Source organism: Zonotrichia leucophrys, chromosome Z (assembly GCF_028769735.1).
Source record: "Zonotrichia leucophrys gambelii isolate GWCS_2022_RI chromosome Z, RI_Zleu_2.0, whole genome shotgun sequence".
Taxonomy (NCBI): Eukaryota; Metazoa; Chordata; class Aves; order Passeriformes; family Passerellidae; genus Zonotrichia; species Zonotrichia leucophrys.
In genome coordinates, this window is record NC_088200.1 from 31,330,724 (window position 1) to 31,350,594 (window position 19,871).

Consider the following 19,871-nt stretch of genomic DNA (forward strand, 5'->3'; position numbering starts at 1 on the left):
TCTTTCAAAGTTTATATCAGTGATTTCTGTCATCTTCCTTTTTAGGATTTTATCTACTTCCAATTAACAAATACAAATTTGATTAAGTCATTACTATGTAATGTAATGTAAGTCATTACCAGGTAAGGAAAACACCAGTTTTTCCTGATGATTAAGCAATGAGTCAAACAGGATGTAAGTTTCAGTTTTTCCATCTTGCTTTCCTAAATCTTCTGTTGAGGTTTTTGATATTCTGTGGCCTATGTTAGTCAAATTCAATTTGTTTTGTTTGAAAAACATGTAGACAGCTATTGCTAATGCTTTGCTAATTAGGATGGACACTAACTTTGGACAATAAAGTGAAACTGAGATAACCTGTGTAACATAAGCAAAGAACACGTGATACCAGCAATAAAGAATTAAAAAAAAAAAGAAAAAGTTGTTATACTGTGTCCTCTTTCTCCCCTTTTTAAATGAGTAAGTCTTGCTGAAGGCTTTCTTCAGTCTCAGTTAATTTAATTTCTCTTTATTTTCTTTTGGTGGGGACAGGCGATTTGTAGTTGAAGATAAACCTTAACTGCTGACATACAATACCAAAAGCTTCTGCTGTTGGCAGTAAAGCAGTAAATACTAACTTTAAAAACCAATCACATTCTGTCTATTTGACAGGCAAGGGATCTTCTGAGTTGTTCAAAATAATTGAAAGTCTCTGAATATTTACCTTTTTGAATGCAGGAGCAGCCTACTTCTTGTTAGGCTTTAAGGATATTTTAATGAGAGGTTTAGTCTGCTCAGTTTTGTTGCCCTTAGTCATTTGCAGTCACTTTCTCATATGTGATATTTTACTTGTGTCCTAACAAGTAATAAGAGTTTCTCTGTGCACGCATGATTAAAATCCAAAATTGTAATAAAAGTTGAAATGGTGTCACCTTTTGCAATGGGTACCTTGAGCTATGAGAGGAAACTCTGCTGCCTGGTGATTGAAGGAAAGATGTCAGCTTCTCCCCATCACAGCAGGAGTGAATTCCTCCTTGGAAGCTAGTAACAAGTACCTGTGCACTGATCCTGTGAGGAGTGGTTGTAGTCAGTCCTCGTTCTTAGGCACGCTCAGTGTATTCTCAGCGTGCAGCTCCCTGTAGACTGTCAGCGCATTCTCCTGTCTCAAGCCTTTCCCTTTGCCATAAACATGGGCCTGTGAAGTTTGAGAGCAGAGTGAAGGTTTGTTTATCTAAGTTCAAATGTAGATTAGTACTCTCTCCTATCCTCTTGTTTCTAGCCCTCGTTATGGATAAATGTGAACTTGAGTGTGATGTTGGTGTACATTCATATTCTATTAAAAATTACCTGTAAACGGTTAAGGTTACATTAGGTAATGTAACCTTACATTACAGGTAAGGGTACATTAGGTAGGTGATCTGGACATCATGGCACGTTAAAAGCTCACACTTCTTGCAGCTTTCTTGAGTGTTTATTACCCTTTTGTTACTCTTGCCTTAATTTAAATTTATTTCCAGTTTTTATTCAGAATCAGAGTAGTTTTGATGACTGTGATTTCTGTTTTGCTGTAGCAAGCTGCTGTATTTCAGATCCATTCAGTTCCTCTCACCTCAGCTAGGCTATTAAGTCTCCCTCAAAAGTTCGAGGATTACAATATTCCATGTGTTCTAAATTACAAAATGTTGATTTGCCCACATTCTATAAAGAGTATGATTTCTTCACATTCTTGTTGTAAATTGCTGTCACATGATCTTTGTGTGTTATATTATTTGAAAAAATGTCATGTGTATAAATAAATCTCCTATCTGCTGGTTTCTTACAGTAAACTGTACTTAGCTGTCCATCAGCTTTGGGGTTTCCAGCCTCACACTGAGATGTTTTTGTGCTCTCAGGATATGTGATACTAAGAGAGGAGCTGTTAAACTCCTAGCGTAGTTGCTTTCAAACTGATGGTCTTGGAAAACAAAACAACATGGCGAAACTGGAAAACAAAACCAAAATGAAAAACAAACAACAAACCAATGAAACCGCTTGATTTGTATACCTGAGAGAGGGTGACCTGCAGCCATGGATTGCTGGCCTTGTGACTTGACAAGACTATCAGCACTGACAGTTTAGTGATTCTTGGCACTGTGTTTGGCCTTTATCAGAGGAGACTTGTCTGCTTCATCTCTGCTTCTGCTTTGTAAGCCATAAATGTCATTTGCCACAGCATCCTAGATCACAGTCGAGCATCACTGTGCTAGAGGAAAGCTCTGTTTCTGCTGTCTAGAAAGCACCATTCTGAATACATCTCTTTCTTTTACCAAGGCTTTGCTATTTCCCTTTGTCTACAAGGCTTAATGCTTGCAAACACCTAAAATAGGCTTGACTATATCTGTATAAAATGAGTTGAAGTGCAGACAACTTTCAGGTTTTGCAGAGATATGATATGAGGCTGTGTGAGCAGTGCTGATGAGAATGCCATTCCGTGGTTTGTGTGGTGTTCCTGTGGGGTGGGTTGCAAGTTGTTTAAACACAGGGATAGCAGTGCAACCTTGAGAGGCCCTTCAGGCCATGTTCATTTGGTGCATGTTTTGTTCCAGACAGCATGAGCTGTGACAGTCTGCATCTGTCTTAAACCAATCCAGATCTGATATAGGTGTTGGGTAGTGGAAGGCATTCTCCTGTGTTACTTGCTGTTTGCACAGCCTTTCCTTCTTTTAAGGAAGAGTAATTTGGATCCATGACTCCTGCTTGGGCTGCAGTGATATGTGTCTGCTTTTGAGTAGCAGAGATAGGACCAAAGTTGGCTTGGAGGGTTAATAGAGGCCCTTGTCTAACAGACATAATTAGTTGACCATTTGTCACACTTTGAGGTTTGGGCTGGGAGATGTAGAAGATTGGTGTTTTTAAATAAAACTGTTGAACTCAGTGCTGGGACGAATAAATCTTGTTCAAGTTACTATGGCTGCTTCTGTTGCAGTGTGCATGTTTTTGGAAGTGTGCCAGTGCTAGTGAACCTTCAGGCTGTCGGTGTCCTGTGTGCATGGACTTAACGCTATTCCCATTGTCTTGCTTGCAAAAGTACCGAAATGCCAAGCCCCGATTATTATCTTTATGAAAGGGAGTTGTGGAATCCAAGTGGTTAGTTGAGACAGATCCTCTGTTAGTGTTTGGGTGCAGAGGTAATGACAATTTTATTATAGGTGATGTCAAAACATAAGTTTGTCCATACCCTATGCATTGATCAGAAACAGTAAACATCTTATGTATTGCTCTTAATTTCTTTTCTAACTCCTTAATATCTTTGTATTGGCATGTTTCAAGGTATGATGGGTGAATATTTTTCATTTTTTCTCTGGTTTTTTTCATATTTTCTCTGTTTTATGAAGAGGTTGTTAAAATTAGCTTCAGGCTAAGGTGGCATGCAAAGTTTTGATTTTGTAATAATTTCAAAATGCATTGTTGATCTGTTCTTAGAGTCAGAATGAAGGTTCCAATGTTGTGGCAGAATTGAATGTAGGATGCTACTTTACCATTGCAAAGGAAAAAGACTTCTAAAAAGACAAAATTTGAATAAGCTGAATATTGTTTGGAGTTATGCTTGTCTTGGGGAAAAAATGTAACCACTGATATAAGGATGAAAAGGTAACTGATGGGCAGGGTTGGAAGATACTTTCTAGAAGCATTTCTGTCTATTGCCATTGGGTAGGCAAGATGAAACAGAGGTGTTTACATTTTACACAGTGATTATGTGTTTGCCAAGTAATATAGCAGTCTGAATAAATGTGAGCTGGTAGGTCTGCAAATTATTTTATATTTTATATATATAAAAATTTATTTATATATTTTATTGTAGAGAGTACAATTCTGATACCCAATGTAAAGTTATGTGCAGAGGAGGTGCCTGTATACGTCTTGTGCATTGAATTACCCAGATCCCAGAATAGAAGTAGTTCTTCTGTTTGTTTCTCAGTAACTTAATCTGGTGGCATCTTCTGTGAAAGTAGAACAGCTCTTGTGTGTTCCTGACCTGCAGGCAGTATGTATACTTGGGAAAAGAGTCAGTGAATCAATGTTAAGGAGAACATTCATTTCCAGATATAGCTGGTAGTATACTTCCTGATTTTAGGAGAATGCGTACATAGAGGATGAGGCATGGACAATGTTGTCAAAAGGTACATGACAGAAAGCTAATCAAGAGAACAATTTTTAAGCTTTGGGGTATTACTCTAACCCATTTCTGGTATTTTTATATTTTCTATTAAAGATAAATACCCAGTGGTGATCTATGCATGTGTTCTAATTAAATTCCTCATTTGCAAGTACAAACTTACTTTTTGGGGGTTTTTTTCTGTTTTGGTTTTTTGTTGTTGTTTGTTTGTTTGTTTTTTAGCCGCTGGAATTATTGACTGAGCATGCACAGAGACATAGACCACACCACTACCAGCATTTTACATGGCTACTTCTAATAGTTCTTGTTCATTTCAGTCTATATGTTTTCAGAATGTCTCTTTGGACTTGGGCCTATTAAGCATGATGCTTTTTAACACAGACATTAGAGATGAATTAAGCTCATGAGATGTCATTAATGATGTTTATTTGGTGCAGTAATTTTGTTACTTATCCTATGAGGTAGTGAGACTCAGTATTTCAAACTTTGCTTCTGGCTTGAGTAACCAAAAGCCTGCCTGCTGCTGCTTCTTCACATGACACCGTTTTTTCATACTCCTTAGTGTGTTATAGTTTGAACTTGCTTTTGTTTTACTCTCAAGTGGTGGGTGTTTTTGTTATGACAGGCATATATCCTTGTGCTGGCAAGTACTACATTGTAATAGTGTGAATTTCCAATTATCATGTGGCTTTAAAGTCCCAGAATATTTTTGGTCAACAGAATACTGTCTAGCAGATTTTGGCAAAAGTTCCTTTATAAAAATCACAGACTTTTAAATGCTTTCTTCTTAATGGCAATTTGGCACCGTTCCCTTCCAAAAGTATGACAGCTGAGAATGCTATTTTATTAGCTATTAAATAACGCTGAGGTGTTTTTGAAGTGAGTGTCCAACAGAAGCAATGTTGTTTTGTAAAAGAACTTTAGTTTATACGTAGTGCTTCAGCTGCTTTTCTAAACACGTTTTCGCAGAGTGCAAAGTCTCTGTGCATTGGACATGTTAGCTGAGCTTGAGTTACTGATCACAAGCTGTTTTGAAAACAGTAAAATGTTTCAAACTACCACCGCTAAAGGAAAAGGTGAAACGTGACTGTTCTGTAAATAGCTTCTGTAGTGAGTACACTTTTCTGCCTGCAACACTTTTGTTGTCTTTAGCTAATAATGAATGAGCTCTCTAACTAAAAAGTGAAATATAATTGTTCCTGGAGTTGTTTGGAATGAATAAATATTTCTAGCAAAGGTTCTGTAACTTTGGGTAAAAGAAATTTTTCCTTTGAAGGAAAGTACTTGTTTAGAGTGAGGGCTTGGAAGTTTTTGCTGGAGACCTTTTCTGCTCCTTTGGACCTGTTAGTGAAATGTCATTTTCTTCAAGTCCCCACATAGGTAATTCCTTTTGTCTTTTTCCAGGAGCATGTAACATCTTGCTTCTTGACAGGCTGTAAGTTACTGCTGGTGTACACTTCCTAGCAAAGCACAGTGCATCAACTTTTTACTTGTTCCAACCTTCCATACTTTAGTAGGAGAATATTAGATGATTAGGCTAAAAAGAATTAAAGCTGTGTGTTCAGTACTCTGCAATGTTGAGGATCAGCCGTGAAAGTGTCGTTTGATTTCTGATAGGTTAAATTACAACAGCCTTACCACTGCTTCTGAGCTGAAATTTCCTGAATTGATTTTTCTGACATGGTTAAAACTTTTTAAAGGTCATATTTATTAATAACAATTGCTTTAAAAATACAAACAGATAAAGAGGAGCAGAACAGTGTTTCATAATTAGGATACTTATCTTAGTGCGATAGTTAATAAAGAGCTTCTACGTCTTTAGCCTGCAAGAGCAGCAGGTGTTTAATTTGTTTAAACTCCCAGTAAGTTAAGAAGGGTAGGCTAAGTAAGGTGACTGTATTAGCACTGTCATTGTTAGACCAGTATCTGTGTTTCTAAATTTTGGTGCTTGTGACATGAATTCTTAATAAAAAGCCCCCAGTGGAGAGGGACCCATGACCTGTGTTTGTATCTAAGCAGTGCAGGTATTTAAGGGCAGGCCTGCTCTTAACTCTGAATATTTCTGGAGACCTTCATGTTTCCAGGAGGGTTTTAGCTTTTTTGACTGCTTGAACAATATACTGATGAATTGAAATTGGTAATGTTGTTAGAGTAGCTGGTTTTTAAATGTTTCATCAGTTTAACAGAAAAGCTTTCATTGGGCATTTTTCTTCTGTATTTAATAGGAGTCCAGGTATTTAGAGAGAGTAGGAAGGAGTAGGATCAGGCTCTTTCTGTGTTCAGGTGTTAGACTTTTCCTCAGTTCATGGATTATAGATGGTTTTTTTATGTATGCTGCACAAGAAAGTGGAATTAAAATTATCTTGCATGCAGTTTCTTTGGGACCATCAATCCAACTTCCACTTACTAAGAATGAACCAGAAATAGATAGTGCTGGTTAAACTTTTACAAAGGCTTTCTTTTTGAGAGTAGGCACTTAAAGAAACACTGTGACTACTTAAAAACCAAAAGGAAAGACAGAGGAAGTAGCTCATGATGTGACGGGCACTTCCACTCCCTTTCTCTTAACAAGGGGGGAGTGGGAGCAAGAATACTGCTTGATCCTGGTCTTGTTCATCCACTGCCTTTCTTCTCTCTGCACTTCAGCCTCGACTCCTATCTATCTGGGAAACACTCCATTGCAAAGTCAATGTTAGTGTATGCGTATGACTGTCTTCAGGGTAGAGTATGAGAGTACTGCAGTGCTGCTAACTGCATAACCTGCTCTGAAACATACAGTATAAACAAATGGAAAAAATAAAGGGTTTTCCTTTTTGTTGCCTGTAAGATATAGAGTTTTTTAAAACTGGTTGGGGACAGTACATTTTGGATTAGAGCTATGTATATATTGCTTCCCCCTCTTCCCCCATGTCTAATTTTCATGTGATAATGCTTCCTGCAGTACACTTCTTTGGTATTTCAGGAATATTAGATCAATTTTTTCACATTGGGGGAGTGTGGGTTCATAGTGTTTCCTTCGTAAGTACTTGTTATATAACACCTTACATGTATCTATCTCAGATTGCATATGGATTTCCCAAATCTAGTGCTGGTGCAGCATATGGAATTCAGTTTCATTGCCCTGTGTCTGTGTCTCTGAATTAATGCTTGAGCTGAAATCAATATCATGCTTGCATAAAATCAAAAAGAAACCCCCTTATTCCGCTTTATTCAGTGATAAAGCGTTGAGAGCCAAGCCTGGGCCTTCATGTTGGACAGACAGGTGGGTTTAGGTTGAATCTTCAGCATTTGAGATCTTGTGCTGCGCTGACATGTGGTGTATTTGCTGAAGGAAGCATCTTGCTTAGGATATACTGTTTCTTCTTACAATACACACAGACCTAGCTCTTTGGCCTTGTGCTTTAGTATGCTGATGGAAAACCAGGACCAAAATGTACACTGCATATGCATCTGGAGCAGTGCTTATGTGTCTCATTGAGGATTACAAGTCTGGCATGCTGTGTATTGGTAACTGCAGCAGTTTCCATGTTCGAAATGCTGCACAAACATAGCCATTCTGCTGGATCACTTGGGTGATGGTGAGCATTAACATGAGCTCAGTGGAGGGAGAAGCGAAAGCAAGGAGGATATGTGACTTGTCAGTGAGTCAGCTGGAGTTGAGCTAGAACCTGAGTTCATGCCACTAGAGTGCACTACTTCCTTCTCACTTATTGAGAGAAAGCTTAAATTTGCTGGTATGTGCTGCAGGCTCCCTGGGGAGGGGGTGGGGGGGTTGGAAAATTGCTGCCAATTTACTGAGTAGTTTCATGTTGGTTTTGATGGGATGTTGGTCTGCTTCTGCAGCTGTCATTTACCAAATAAATAGTTCTCTTGGTATCAAGCTTCTGTGAATGTTGTGGGTATGGCAGAGGGCATATAAACTAACTTCTTATTCCCCTTTTGATTTATTTGAGATGAAAGAGGTATGTATGGAAAAAAGGATTAATCATATTTGTAATTGAAGAAAGTTCTTTGAGATGTATAATTTTTCATTAAGAAAACTTCCTTGATAATGAGATATAGTATTTTACATGTATCATTAAGTTTTCTTTTTCCCCTCCCGCACAGGTTTCCACTTGAGTGGCACAGTAACAGAGCCTGCAATGCAATCGGAGCCAGAAACTGTTTGCAATGTAGCTATCAGCTTTGATCGTTGCAAGATTACCTCAGTGACCTGTAGCTGTGGAAACAAGGACATATTTTACTGTGCCCATGTTGTGGCGCTCTCTTTATACCGGATCCGCAAGCCAGATCAGGTCAAACTGCATCTTCCCATTTCAGAGACACTCTTTCAAATGAACAGAGACCAACTACAAAAATTTGTGCAGTATTTGATCACAGTACACCACACAGAAGTTTTGCCAACTGCTCAAAAATTAGCAGATGAAATCCTTTCTCAGAATTCAGAAATCAATCAAGTCCATGGTGAGTTTGATACTTGTCCTTCCTTTTGTTTCATTTCCTCATAGGTTTTGAGCTTTTTTTTGTACATTCTGGAGTGTGACCTGCCTAGTGGTCTTCTGTGCTGAATTATTCTGGTGTCTTCTAAAGAGGATTCTTCTACTGAACCTTCATTTTGAGATATTTAGAAAATGGTGCTCTTTGGAATAGAGAAAAGAACTCACAAGCAGTGAGCTTGACGTTTTCTGCAGTTCAGTTAATAAGTGAATAACCTGCTTCATGCTTGTGTTTTCCAGCTAGTGAAAACTGAGTAGTGGTGTTCTTTATATAGCCATATTGCTTAAAGGAACTCTTTTTATCAGCTTACCAGTGGTGTCTTGTTATTTTGTTCTTTGTACTAGTTTTCTGACACTTTGATTGTGGAATTTTGTTCTAACAACAAAACGTAAAAGCAAGTAAATGTTACAGTTATTTCATTCATTAAATATAGTTCTAATAAGTTTTGGGATTTGGTTTTATGGTGTCAGAAGAAACATAAAAACTGCATTTCAGTGCTTTTTCCTGTTGGTGCTGCAGCAGTTACAGCATAGCTAAGATTTTGATCTTTCCTGCTCTCTCTGCTACACATGATTTTAATGGCTATTCTTTGCTGTGGACAACGTTTTTGTTAAAGTGTGCTGAGTTTGACTTGAGGCTTCTGACACGGCTCTTTTGTGGACCCTGCTGAACTGAGAGTAGGTAGTTGTGGGTTTGAGGTGACCCAGCTAGTTTTATTGGAGTCCTGTGTTCCTGACAGGTCACCTGATAGAAACGTCCTCTCGGGTGGCCAGGGCTGTAAGTATAAGGGCAGCTTAGGGGGAAAGAATATCTTAAATATCTTAATATCTTATAAAAATATCTTCTTTTCTTTTATTTTCAGTGACAGGAAAAGGTCTTGTGTTAAATATTTGAGGCGTGACCATTACTCAAAGAACTTGCAATACAAACAGAGTCAAGATGCTTAATATTAGGATAAAGAAAACCATGTTTATGTTAGTTATAGTGTAGGCAGAAAAAACCCAGTCATTTTAATAAGAGGATTTATCTGCAGCTTAAACTTTCTGCTTGTGCTTCTGTGACCCTAACAGGCAGAGACAGGTGATGGTGTGAGAAAGTGAATTTCAGGAGCAGTGGTCTTTTTTTGGCACTGGGGGCGATGGAGATGTGGCCAGAGGCAAGGCAGTTGCTGTAGTTGTTGGATGTAATGGTGACAGTGGAAAGGAAGTGGCACTAAAGGAGAGGCAGGACATTAAGCAGTAGAGGAACATGCTCAGATGTTGTGAGCTGAAAGCATGTATCATATGAGAGATGTTAACAACCGGAACATTTGTGAGTTAATGGGTAAGGAAGAATTAGGGTACAAGAGGTGTACAGAAGATTCAGTCAAGGGTGATTAGAAAAGGGGAAGGCAGGGATGGGGCACAAAGGACAGGTGTTATAAATGTCTGTACTAGCTATACTATGGCTAATGTAAGAGAAATGACAAGCTGTTACAGGCTTGATAAATGTGAAGTCTGTAAATTAGACTAATCATAGGCATGTTAGTCTTTGCCAACTATTTACTGTCAGACTGTCTCATTGCTCATTATTATATTAAGTAGTTTTGGAGAAAGATTTGAGATTTCTATCATTGACAATAGCAATTAGTTTTTTTATTTCCTATTCTAAGCTGATAATCAGTTATGATATTTCAAAAAGAATTTGAGCAAATTAGTTTAAAATTATCCAAAAAACTGAAATGTTTCTTCTATTTGTTGCTGTCTTCCTAGTAGGTGAGATTGCAGCATGTCGTTATTGACTATTTTCTACTAAAATGCCAAGCGCCAAAGTAGAAAATCCAGGAAGCATAAGAAAATGAACTGCTATTACCAAAGGAGACTGGGTTATAAAAGACTTTATATAGTTTCCTGCTTTTCTCTCAGACACACATAAAACCGTGGTCTGAATTATTTTGTGTTCACAATACTAAAAAATTACATAGTTCTTATAAGGAAAAAGTGAGTTCTTCTGTAGAGAAGTGTTCTTCTGGGATTCATACCATAATTCTGTTCTTCTGACCTTTTCAAATTCCTTAGATTAAAAATAATACACCTGACAAAAAACTTCAATGAAAAATAACCAATAAAATGTTTCTCATTCTAATATCATAGCGTGATGGATGTAAGATCACCATTTACTCTATCATACCTCCTCTGCTGCAGATGTTGAGTTTGTAGCACAAAGCTGTCTCGAAGACCTGTCTTGCTTTGAACAGTCTGACTTCACTGAACTGGTGTTTGAAGAGAAGTGATATTAAATTCTACTTGAAGGCATAGATAAGTGAGAAGAAATACTTAGAAAAACTTGTTTATTGAAAGTAGAGGAGACCTGGCACAGCAAAATCTGAAACAGCTTTGATTAAGAGAAATTCTGAATCTGGAGTTGTATGGGGAAATTATTTTCAATGTTGCCTAGAGGCAGTTTAATTTCAATGTTGTTCTGTATAAGACTTCCATTCTTTTATTTTTTCCCCTCTGTGATCACTGTAGTACCTCTAATTTACATATATTTTCAGTGATGTGCTAGAAAAGTCAGCTCTTGAATAGTATTTAATTGTATGTTTGAATGGTCTGGGACTTGGAAGAGCTTTGACCACAGTTGTCTTCCTTATGAGCTGGCTCATGAGATGATTAGATGAAACAACATCAGTTCTCTGCTTTAAACAAAAAGCTAATTGGATAATGTTTCACCTGAATGCTGTGTTATGCAGCATTCAGTGACTGTCTTTGGCCACCTTTCAGGAGATTACTGGGGGAATTAGTGAAGTAACTTACATTGACACAGGTTTATAATAACCAACCCCTCTGAGTTTCTTGGTGGACACAAGTGATGCAATATGCTTTCTTGCTTCATGACTGAGCCTTGCTGCAGGGAGAAGTAAGAGGATGCTGTTAAAATCAGAAGAATATGTTGGCTAGTCGCTACCTTCTTTAGGACAGACAAGTGATTTAGTGGGAATATTTTTCTGTATTTGCGATGCTATTTTCACTTGGTGGTGATTGCAAGACCGCTCTTCATATTTTTAGAGCACAAAAGCACCTCTTGATTTTGAGAAGTTACTGTGTTTTGATTTTTTCATGCGACACTGTTGCAGCTGTTCATGTTCCTGGTGATCTCAACTGGAGTTTTGTGTGTGTAATCCATACTGACGACAACTTGTATGTATGATACCCTCTCTGGTGTTTCTACTACACCACGAACTGCTGGCTTCACATTGGATTTTGGTTTGGGTATGCTCTCACAGGAAGCTGGATATAGCTTTGGGTCTTGCTTAGCTGAGGCTTTTTTCCTCCCTTTTAATTTTGGTACCATTGGTAGGAGAGAATGTATATTCTAGGAAGAGAGCAGTCAGGATGACAATAGATTGTCAGCTGGATTTGTCATCTTAGATCTGCCTTTTCATAGGTAGGAGACTCTCACTTCAGTAAATCGATTGAAAGGCTACACTGTGTTCATGAGAATTTGAGTGGAAATAGCAAAGTAACTGTGGGATGGGTGGAGGGAGAGAGGGAAGGTCTGTTTTTTATATTAGTCTTGTATTAGCATTCGGTTTTTATTATGTGCATAGTGAAAAATGCTCTGATGGTTTTAGTATAAGGGCAGCCTGGCAAACCTACTTAATTTTTACCTTTTGAGCTGTACTCTTTCTTTTCCTGAGTGTTTCTTGCTGCTGTTGCAATCTCTGCTCTTGGAGGAAATATATGGATTTCTCCAGAATTTCTGCCTTTCTCTGATTCTCCAACTCAGAGTAGAAGTCACTTGCTAGTACAGATCCACATACAGGTGAACTCAAGTTTAAGAGGGAGGGTATGGGAGGAAGCAACTAAAGTATTTTCATTTTCAGAAGGACAGGCACCTTGTTTTCTCTACTTTTTTCTGCATTTGTCCAGGCAAATGTGGGCACATCCTCAGCAAATGTTAATTTGTAATGTATCTTAGCAGTGCTGGGGGAGGCATTCAAGAAGAAAACATCTACCAAAAAAAAAAACTTTCAAAGAAAATTTCAGAATATCTGATATTGTTCCTGTAACTGTTAAGTTCAAAGAGGCAATCTGGAGGTACAGGTTAATACGTGTTTAGATGTACTTAATGTATTAACCAGAATGATGGGTGTTTTAATAGAATATTGTGGGTTAGAGTAGGGCTGAATAAAACATATTGGTGATCTGCTAGTAAAAAGAATAAAAATAAATTTTCTTTAACATTACATAAAGTTATGGAATCTTTCACATGGCCCTGCCTTAAGTGCAAAATTGATTGAGAGTCTAGTTGCAAAAGATGAATGCAGGAAGTGGCGGGTGAATTTCCTTTAAAGAAGAATTAAAGTGCTTAATATGAGAATTGTTTGGTGAGCCACATCTGGGGAGGAAGTAAGAGTAGCCAAAACTAGAGAAATTCAAGAAACCTAACTAAATGTAAATAAGTAGTAGAATGTAAAAATAAAAAGAAAAGACTGGTAGCTGCAAAGTAACATAAAAATAATTTATGAAACTAATATTTTTAGGAAAGGTTTTTTCAGATAAAATAAACATAAATATAAAACTTTTTGCATAGAAAATAGTGAGATTTTGCTAAAAGACATGGAAGGTAAATAATTAAAATAAAGTATGCTTATCTGTACTGATAAAGTTCTTCTATCTGCCATGCACAAATAAATTTTGAAATGTATTGCTATATGATGATGTGGATTTTTGTGAGATGCGTATTTTAGCAGGAGAGATTAGATATTGTCAGTAGAATATGTACAGAGGGAATGCAGAGTTTTTTGAAGTTAAATAACTTGTTGGGATTTAATTAACTTTCCTCTGCAACTTATCATAGTCTTCATGTTTTGTGTTGTTATCACTGACAGCTTCATAGCATTTGCTGTTTTCCTTTGGTGCTGTGAACTGCTGAGCAGGTGTTAAGTAGTGCACCCAAAAGTCCTGAAGTTATGTGACTTATGTCTAAACTTGGAATCATTTGGAGAATCAAAGACATAATAATATTTTTGACTCATTGTTTTAATGATCTTTGGTTTTATCTAGTTATTGTTTAGAATAATTTGAGTATACTGTGTTTTTAAAAATCAATCACTATTCTGTTGTGAATTAGCATCTGGAAACATTGGTTTCTGGCTGGGTTTCTTTCATTCTGTCTTCACATAATACTCATTAAGTCATGCTTTTTATTTGTAATAATTTTTCCATATCTTCTCCTTAATGCTGCCATGGGATGACTTTTAATAAAATGTAACTGATGTACCGTTCATTTGTATACTCAAATTAATGACATTTTTATTAGAAAGTTGAAGAGGATATCTGTGTAGATTGCTACAAGTGAATAATTTGGCATGGTTTTATTTGAAGTCAACTCTTTTGATACTGCAGAAATAAGGATCACGGAAGCAGTTTGCCTTTTTTTATCCAAATCTCCCTGTTGATCTGCCCCTGAGTAGTTGGCTATATAAGAACTTCTTAGTCCATTTTTAGTCATTGCTCCCTACTTGCTTCTATTTTGTGAGGTTAAGTTCTCCATGTACAGCATCAGTGCTTAAACATGGTTGCTCATCTTGAAAGCAGTTGCTTTTAAATGCTATGTAAATGAACAAAGTGTTTATTTTTCAAATGCTCCTGCTTCTTAGAACTTGGGAGTTGGTTATATTTAACATGCTATGACCCTAAATGTAAGAGGCTGCTACCCTGTTTTCAAACACTATTAAGTGTTCAGTGTCACAAACAGTTGTGCACAATATTCCTGCTTTGACTGCTGAGATTGCAATTTAGTAATTATAGTAAAAGAGCATGAGTATGTATATATGTCTCTGTCTATATACTGGTTATGAAGGCTTTATTTATTATGTTAAAATGTATATATATGATGTACAGTGTATTTCAAACACCAGTCATGGCAAAAGTTTAAAAAGCCAGAGGCTGGGGAGAGGGAGATTAATATGTTAGTTTAGTGTCTATAAACTGACACACTTTAATTATGGGTTTTAGTATTAGCATAATTATACAGTACTTCTCACTTTCATAGTTCAAATGTGAACTCATGTATCCTCATGACATCTCTCTAAAGCACATGAGTAACACTTATCCCCAGGTTACAAGTGGGAGACAGGGTTTAATTTAACCCTGGTACCAAAGTGCCCTGCAGAGTTTAAATTCAGGGCTGCTCATGTTCCTCTTTCCTCTCTGCAGCCAAATTGTCCTCCTGCCCAAGCCTTGCCAGTGCCAGTTCAGGGCCGTGCCACACCCTGAGCGAAGCTGCTGCCTTTGGGTTGAGCCAGCTCTGCCTATTCAATGCTGAGCCTGAGCCTTGCTGACAGCTACTGCTAGGGCTTCTTACAGCCCCTAAGGCAGCTTCCTCCTCCTGCTCATTCAGATAGTTTCTTACCGTTCACCCACTCCTATGTTTTCAGAAGAAATGCCAGTGTAGAAATCCCATCCAGGATCTGTTGGAGTGGGAGAGGAAACAGGCTAGATGAGTCACCTGGGTGTAGGTGAACCTAGTGAACTTGAAGAGTGCCTAGATAGTTGAGAGACATAGAAGATGGTCATGTCTTGACCCCAAAACAAGAATGATAAGCAGCAGAAGCTGAGGCTTCTCCAGGAGCATCAGTAGGCTGCCTGGCTGCTGCCTTGGTGGAAAGGTGTCTGGACTTGTGCCTGATCAGACACAGTGTCCTCATGCCACAGCTATTGCTGAAGACTACCAACAGATTTGGTAGCACTGAAATTTCTTAAGAATTAAAAATTTTGATCATACTGAATGTTGCCTATGTAAGATCTTGTAAGAAAGAAAATCATTCTGAGTCAGAGTATCCGTGTACTGTGCTGAAGAGAACTGTAAGGCACAGACTCTTGGCATCTTCATCTTCTACAGTCGTCTAACAGCTAGCAGTGGCCTAACAGCTTGCAAGTAACAGTGATAGAGTGAGTATAGTGATACTGTGCTCCTGGTTAAGATATATTTGGGATCATACTGGCAGGGGTAGCCTTGGTGGAGGCAGTGCCGGTGGCCCTGGGTAGCAGGCACACTTATTTTTGTAAAGGAAACCTGTTGTTAAGGAATCCGTGGTAGCTGCATTGCTTTTCTAACCTTGTAACACAAAATGACAGGTGAGCTTTTGATAAAGTGTAAACAGTTGCAGAAGGATTTTTTTTCCATCCCCTAAATAGGGAAGCTTAGCTAGGGAATACTGGGCTATTTTTAATTTAGTTTGAAAGTAACCATACCAAGATTATTTAAAGATAAATCTCCACTAAAATAAGGAACAAATTTAAGTGTATCTTGTATATACTGTTGCTTTTAAATAGTTCCTCTTCACCCTCTTTGTGTTTTAGAGCAATGAAATATTTAAACTATTTGCAAGGTGATACTGCGAACCTGGTCTGTGCAACAGCTGCACTGCTTATTCTTGTGTGGCTTGATTTTCCTTTTTATCTTGTTCTGTGCAACCGAAGACTTATCAGTATATGTTTCATATAGCTGACAGAATTGAAAGCCTTTTAAAAGAAATAAATTGAAGATGGAAACATTTGCAGAAGAGCAAGTTTTTGATTCCTTGGTTTTTGTACTGTCTTGAGCTTGATTCCTGTCTTCTGAGACATTTTTGTGTTCCTGTGGAAAGCAGGAGAGTTTATTCACACTTCCAAAGACACAATTTCTTATTAATTAAACACATATGTGTGTATATATACAGCAGTGCATTGTTCCCTGTTTTAGGCTGTGAAAATGAGGCAGTTTAGGAAGTTGCTGAGCTGAAACATATTTTTGTTTACTGTCTCAGCAATTTGTAGATAAGACATCCCTCTGACCCTCTAAATCTTCTGTTTGTATTTTCATTGAATAAAGAGTTCAGCATTTCCTGTGAGCACTTAAAAGCTTCACCTTCATAGCAAAGCTGCAATTGTGAAACAAAGGCTTGAATCAATAGAATCAATGGGGTTTTTTCCTGTACATCATAGAGTTGTAGCTATTTTGGTTTTTTAAGTTTTTAGGATTTCTGTAAAAAATCCTTGCTTTTTAGAAATTTACGTCATTTTCTTTCCCTGGCAATATTTTCTTTTTTCTACAGAGTAACATGGACACAGATTTCAATGAGAGAGATTGTTGAATGTGATTCATTTCTATAACATCTTCTCAAAACATAATAGAGATTATGCAGCTGTGATAAATTCAAAATTAAAATATAAAGTCAACTTAAGTCTCAGCCATGCTTAAAATAACTGATATGTGGTATGGTGATTCCCAACCTTGAGCTGAGTCCAATGCTGTAGATAAGTACTTTTCAGCCTGTTCAGTTTGAAGACCTTTTAGAAGATGTCCAGTGGAGGTGCAGGGTTCTTCAGAAAAACAGAGTTTACTAGATGGTGCAAGAACTTGTTAAGTTCAAGAGAGGGAACATCACTGGTCTGATCTTCAAAAGCTGCGTTATGGCAATCTGTGGCCAAAGCACTGCTGGATGTGAAGCTAGTAATCTCAGTGGACACTGGCCTAATTCAAGTTGCTCTAAATTGACTCTGTGCGGATGACATTGCCTATGTTAAAATGCTTCCTTGAAAGCAGCATAATCTAAAGTGTCTATAGCTCTTACTTATGATGGAAATGCCTTTAGTACTTTAAGACTTTGGATTTGTTTGGGGATTTTTTTACTCTTTGTTTAGCTTTGCAGAGCCATCACAGCTCAGAGGCACCAAGGTGATGATTCTCCTCATGTTCATCAATAGCAGCGCTCACTAGCAGTCACTTAAACCTGAGCAAGATTGCTGAAGGTACAGGAATTACACAGGTGTTTTGGGGAGAGTGGTTTTAACATCACAGTGGTAGAAATATAATTCAAAAATCTTAATTTTCCTTGTAAAATCATTCTAGTGTAGCTGCTGAGATGGGAAGAAAAACCCTTACCTTGATTCTAATACTTTGTCAGAGAAGAGAATATTATGTATTTAAATGCCTTTTCATAGGTATAATTTCTAAGTGCTAAAGACTACTGAGAAGAAATTTAAGTCTGTTTTAAAGACTGTTTAGATTAAAATCAAGGCATCCAAAACAGGAGAAGACACAAAAAACCCCTCTGCAGTAGTCCTCTCCCCTGGTCTCAAGAACCTCTCTTCTTCATATAGAACATAATGATTTCTTTTCTTGCTGTTTGCAGGTGCTCCTGACCCAACAGCAGGTGCTAGCATAGATGATGAAAATTGCTGGCATTTGGATGAGGAACAAGTCCAAGAACAGGTTAAACTCTTCCTTTCCCAGGGTGGATACCATGGATCAGGGAAGCAGCTCAATTTGCTTTTTGCGAAGGTGTGTTGAGTACTCTGAACCTTTTTTCTTTCCTCTGTTCTCCAAGCCAGTCTGTACTTGCTTGCATCTTACTCACAGTTCTAGATTCTGCTGTTCTAAAATAACACAAAGCCTTGGGAATACAATGGCAACTTGACAGTGAGTTGTACAGAACTGGACTACAATCTGGTGTGTCTTGATCAGTGTAAGGATATGAAGTAACATTTCAAACTTCTACAGCTTTGCTGTTCTCTTCTTCCTTTCCACCCCCAAAATGTTGGAAAACCTTACAGCAGTTTGTATAATACACCTGTGGATTGCTTGTGGAAAAATTCTCTGAAGAGTTGCAATTGAATACTGAGCCCAAAATTTTATCAAAAATTGGGAAGGCAGACTGTTTTTTCTACCTAAAAATTTGCCATCACACATATGAATTGCATTTCTAACTTAGCAAAAGGGGAATATTTAACACTGCAGCATATTGTCTGTACTGCGATTTCTTTGCTTTTTTCAAGTTTGTATTAAAAGACTCGTTTCCTAGGTGCGAGAGATGCTAAAAATGAGAGATTCAAATGGAGCTCGCATGTTGACGTTGATAACAGAACAGTTCATGGCTGACCCCCGTCTGTCGCTTTGGAGACAACAAGGAACTACAATGACTGACAAGTATAGGCAGCTCTGGGATGAACTGGGTAAATTCACAGACTCATTTAGGTGTTCATATGTTTAATAAAGAAACAGTTGTGTATTTGGAGTTGAGAAAAACTTCTATTGTGGTTCTAGGCTGAGCAGATTAGAATTTCCTGCAGTTTTCTTTTATTCAGTTAAGTTTGGGTAAAATGAAATTTCTGACCTACAGCATGAGACAGTTGCATTTGGAAGAGAGAGGGAGGATGGTGTAAAAGAAGTACGTTTCCAAAACTTAAGTACTAGTGGTGCTAGAAAGAATAAAGCAAAAAGTGGAAATGTAGCTACACTGCTGAGGTGAAATACATAAATAAGCCTCTAGTGCTGAGCTGGAAAGGTTGAGGAAGAAACCGATTCACAGTTACAGAAGTCAATTACTGAGCAAGAAAGGAGACAAAATACAGAAGACTAACAATTAACATTGCTGAAATGGGCTGAAATGCGAAAGGTATATTCGAATGGCGTGAGGACCTCACTAATACAGTTTTGAACTACTACAGAAATTTTCAAAATCTGTAAGAATCTCATCTCAGGACCATGAAATGGTTTGGGTTGGAAAAGACATTAGAGATCACCTAGTTCCAACTGCCCTGCCATGGGCAGGTGCAATTTTCACTAGACCAGTTTGCTCAGAGTTTCATCCAACCTGGCTTTGAAACACTTCAAGGGATGGGGCATCTACAGCTGCTCCGAGCAAATGGTTCCAGTGCCTCACCGCCCTCACAGTAAAGAATGTTGTTCCTAATACCAAATCTAAACTTCCCAGCTTTCACCATAAAGCCATTCCCCTTTGTCTGATCACTACATGCCTTTAAAAAGTCCCTCTTCAGCCTTCTTGTAGGTCCCCTTTAGGTACTGGAAGGTGCTTTAAGCTCTCCTCAGAGCTTTCTCCAGGCTGAGTAAACCTGAACTCTCTCAGCCTTTCTTTTTATGGCCCGTGTTCTGTCCCTCTTGTCATCTCTGTGGCCCTTCTCTCAGTCTCCTCCAATGGGTCCATATCCCTCCATGTGCCCCCAGAGCTGATGCAGCCCTGCAGGTGGGGTGTCAGCAGAGCAGAGCAGAGGGGCAGAATCCCCTCTCTGCCCTGCTGCCCACCCTGCTCTGGATGCAGCCCAGGACACGTGTGGCTCTCTGGGCTGGCAGTGCCATGGCTGGGTCATGTCCAGCCTCTCAGCCACTAGTAATACCAAGTGCTTCACTGCAGGGCTGCTCTAAATCCCTCTCAGCCTGTGTTGATACAGGGTGTTATCTGAAGGGAATATCA

At 38.2% G+C, this 19,871-nt stretch overlaps 1 protein-coding gene across 2 annotated transcripts in view; it reads left to right on the forward strand.

Annotated features, from left to right (window-relative positions):
- The window catches only part of ZSWIM6 (zinc finger SWIM-type containing 6), a 110,493-nt gene that overhangs the window by 53,890 nt on the left and 36,732 nt on the right, over window positions 1–19,871 (forward strand). The window contains exons 2-4 of one of the 2 annotated variants that reach the window (XM_064736302.1): window positions 8,240–8,596; window positions 17,793–17,941; window positions 18,462–18,612. In XM_064736302.1, coding sequence (XP_064592372.1) covers window positions 8,240–8,596; window positions 17,793–17,941; window positions 18,462–18,612 — 657 coding nt within the window. The remainder of the gene's footprint in view (window positions 1–8,239; window positions 8,597–17,792; window positions 17,942–18,461; window positions 18,613–19,871) is intronic. The other variant, XM_064736303.1, reaches the window with a different exon arrangement.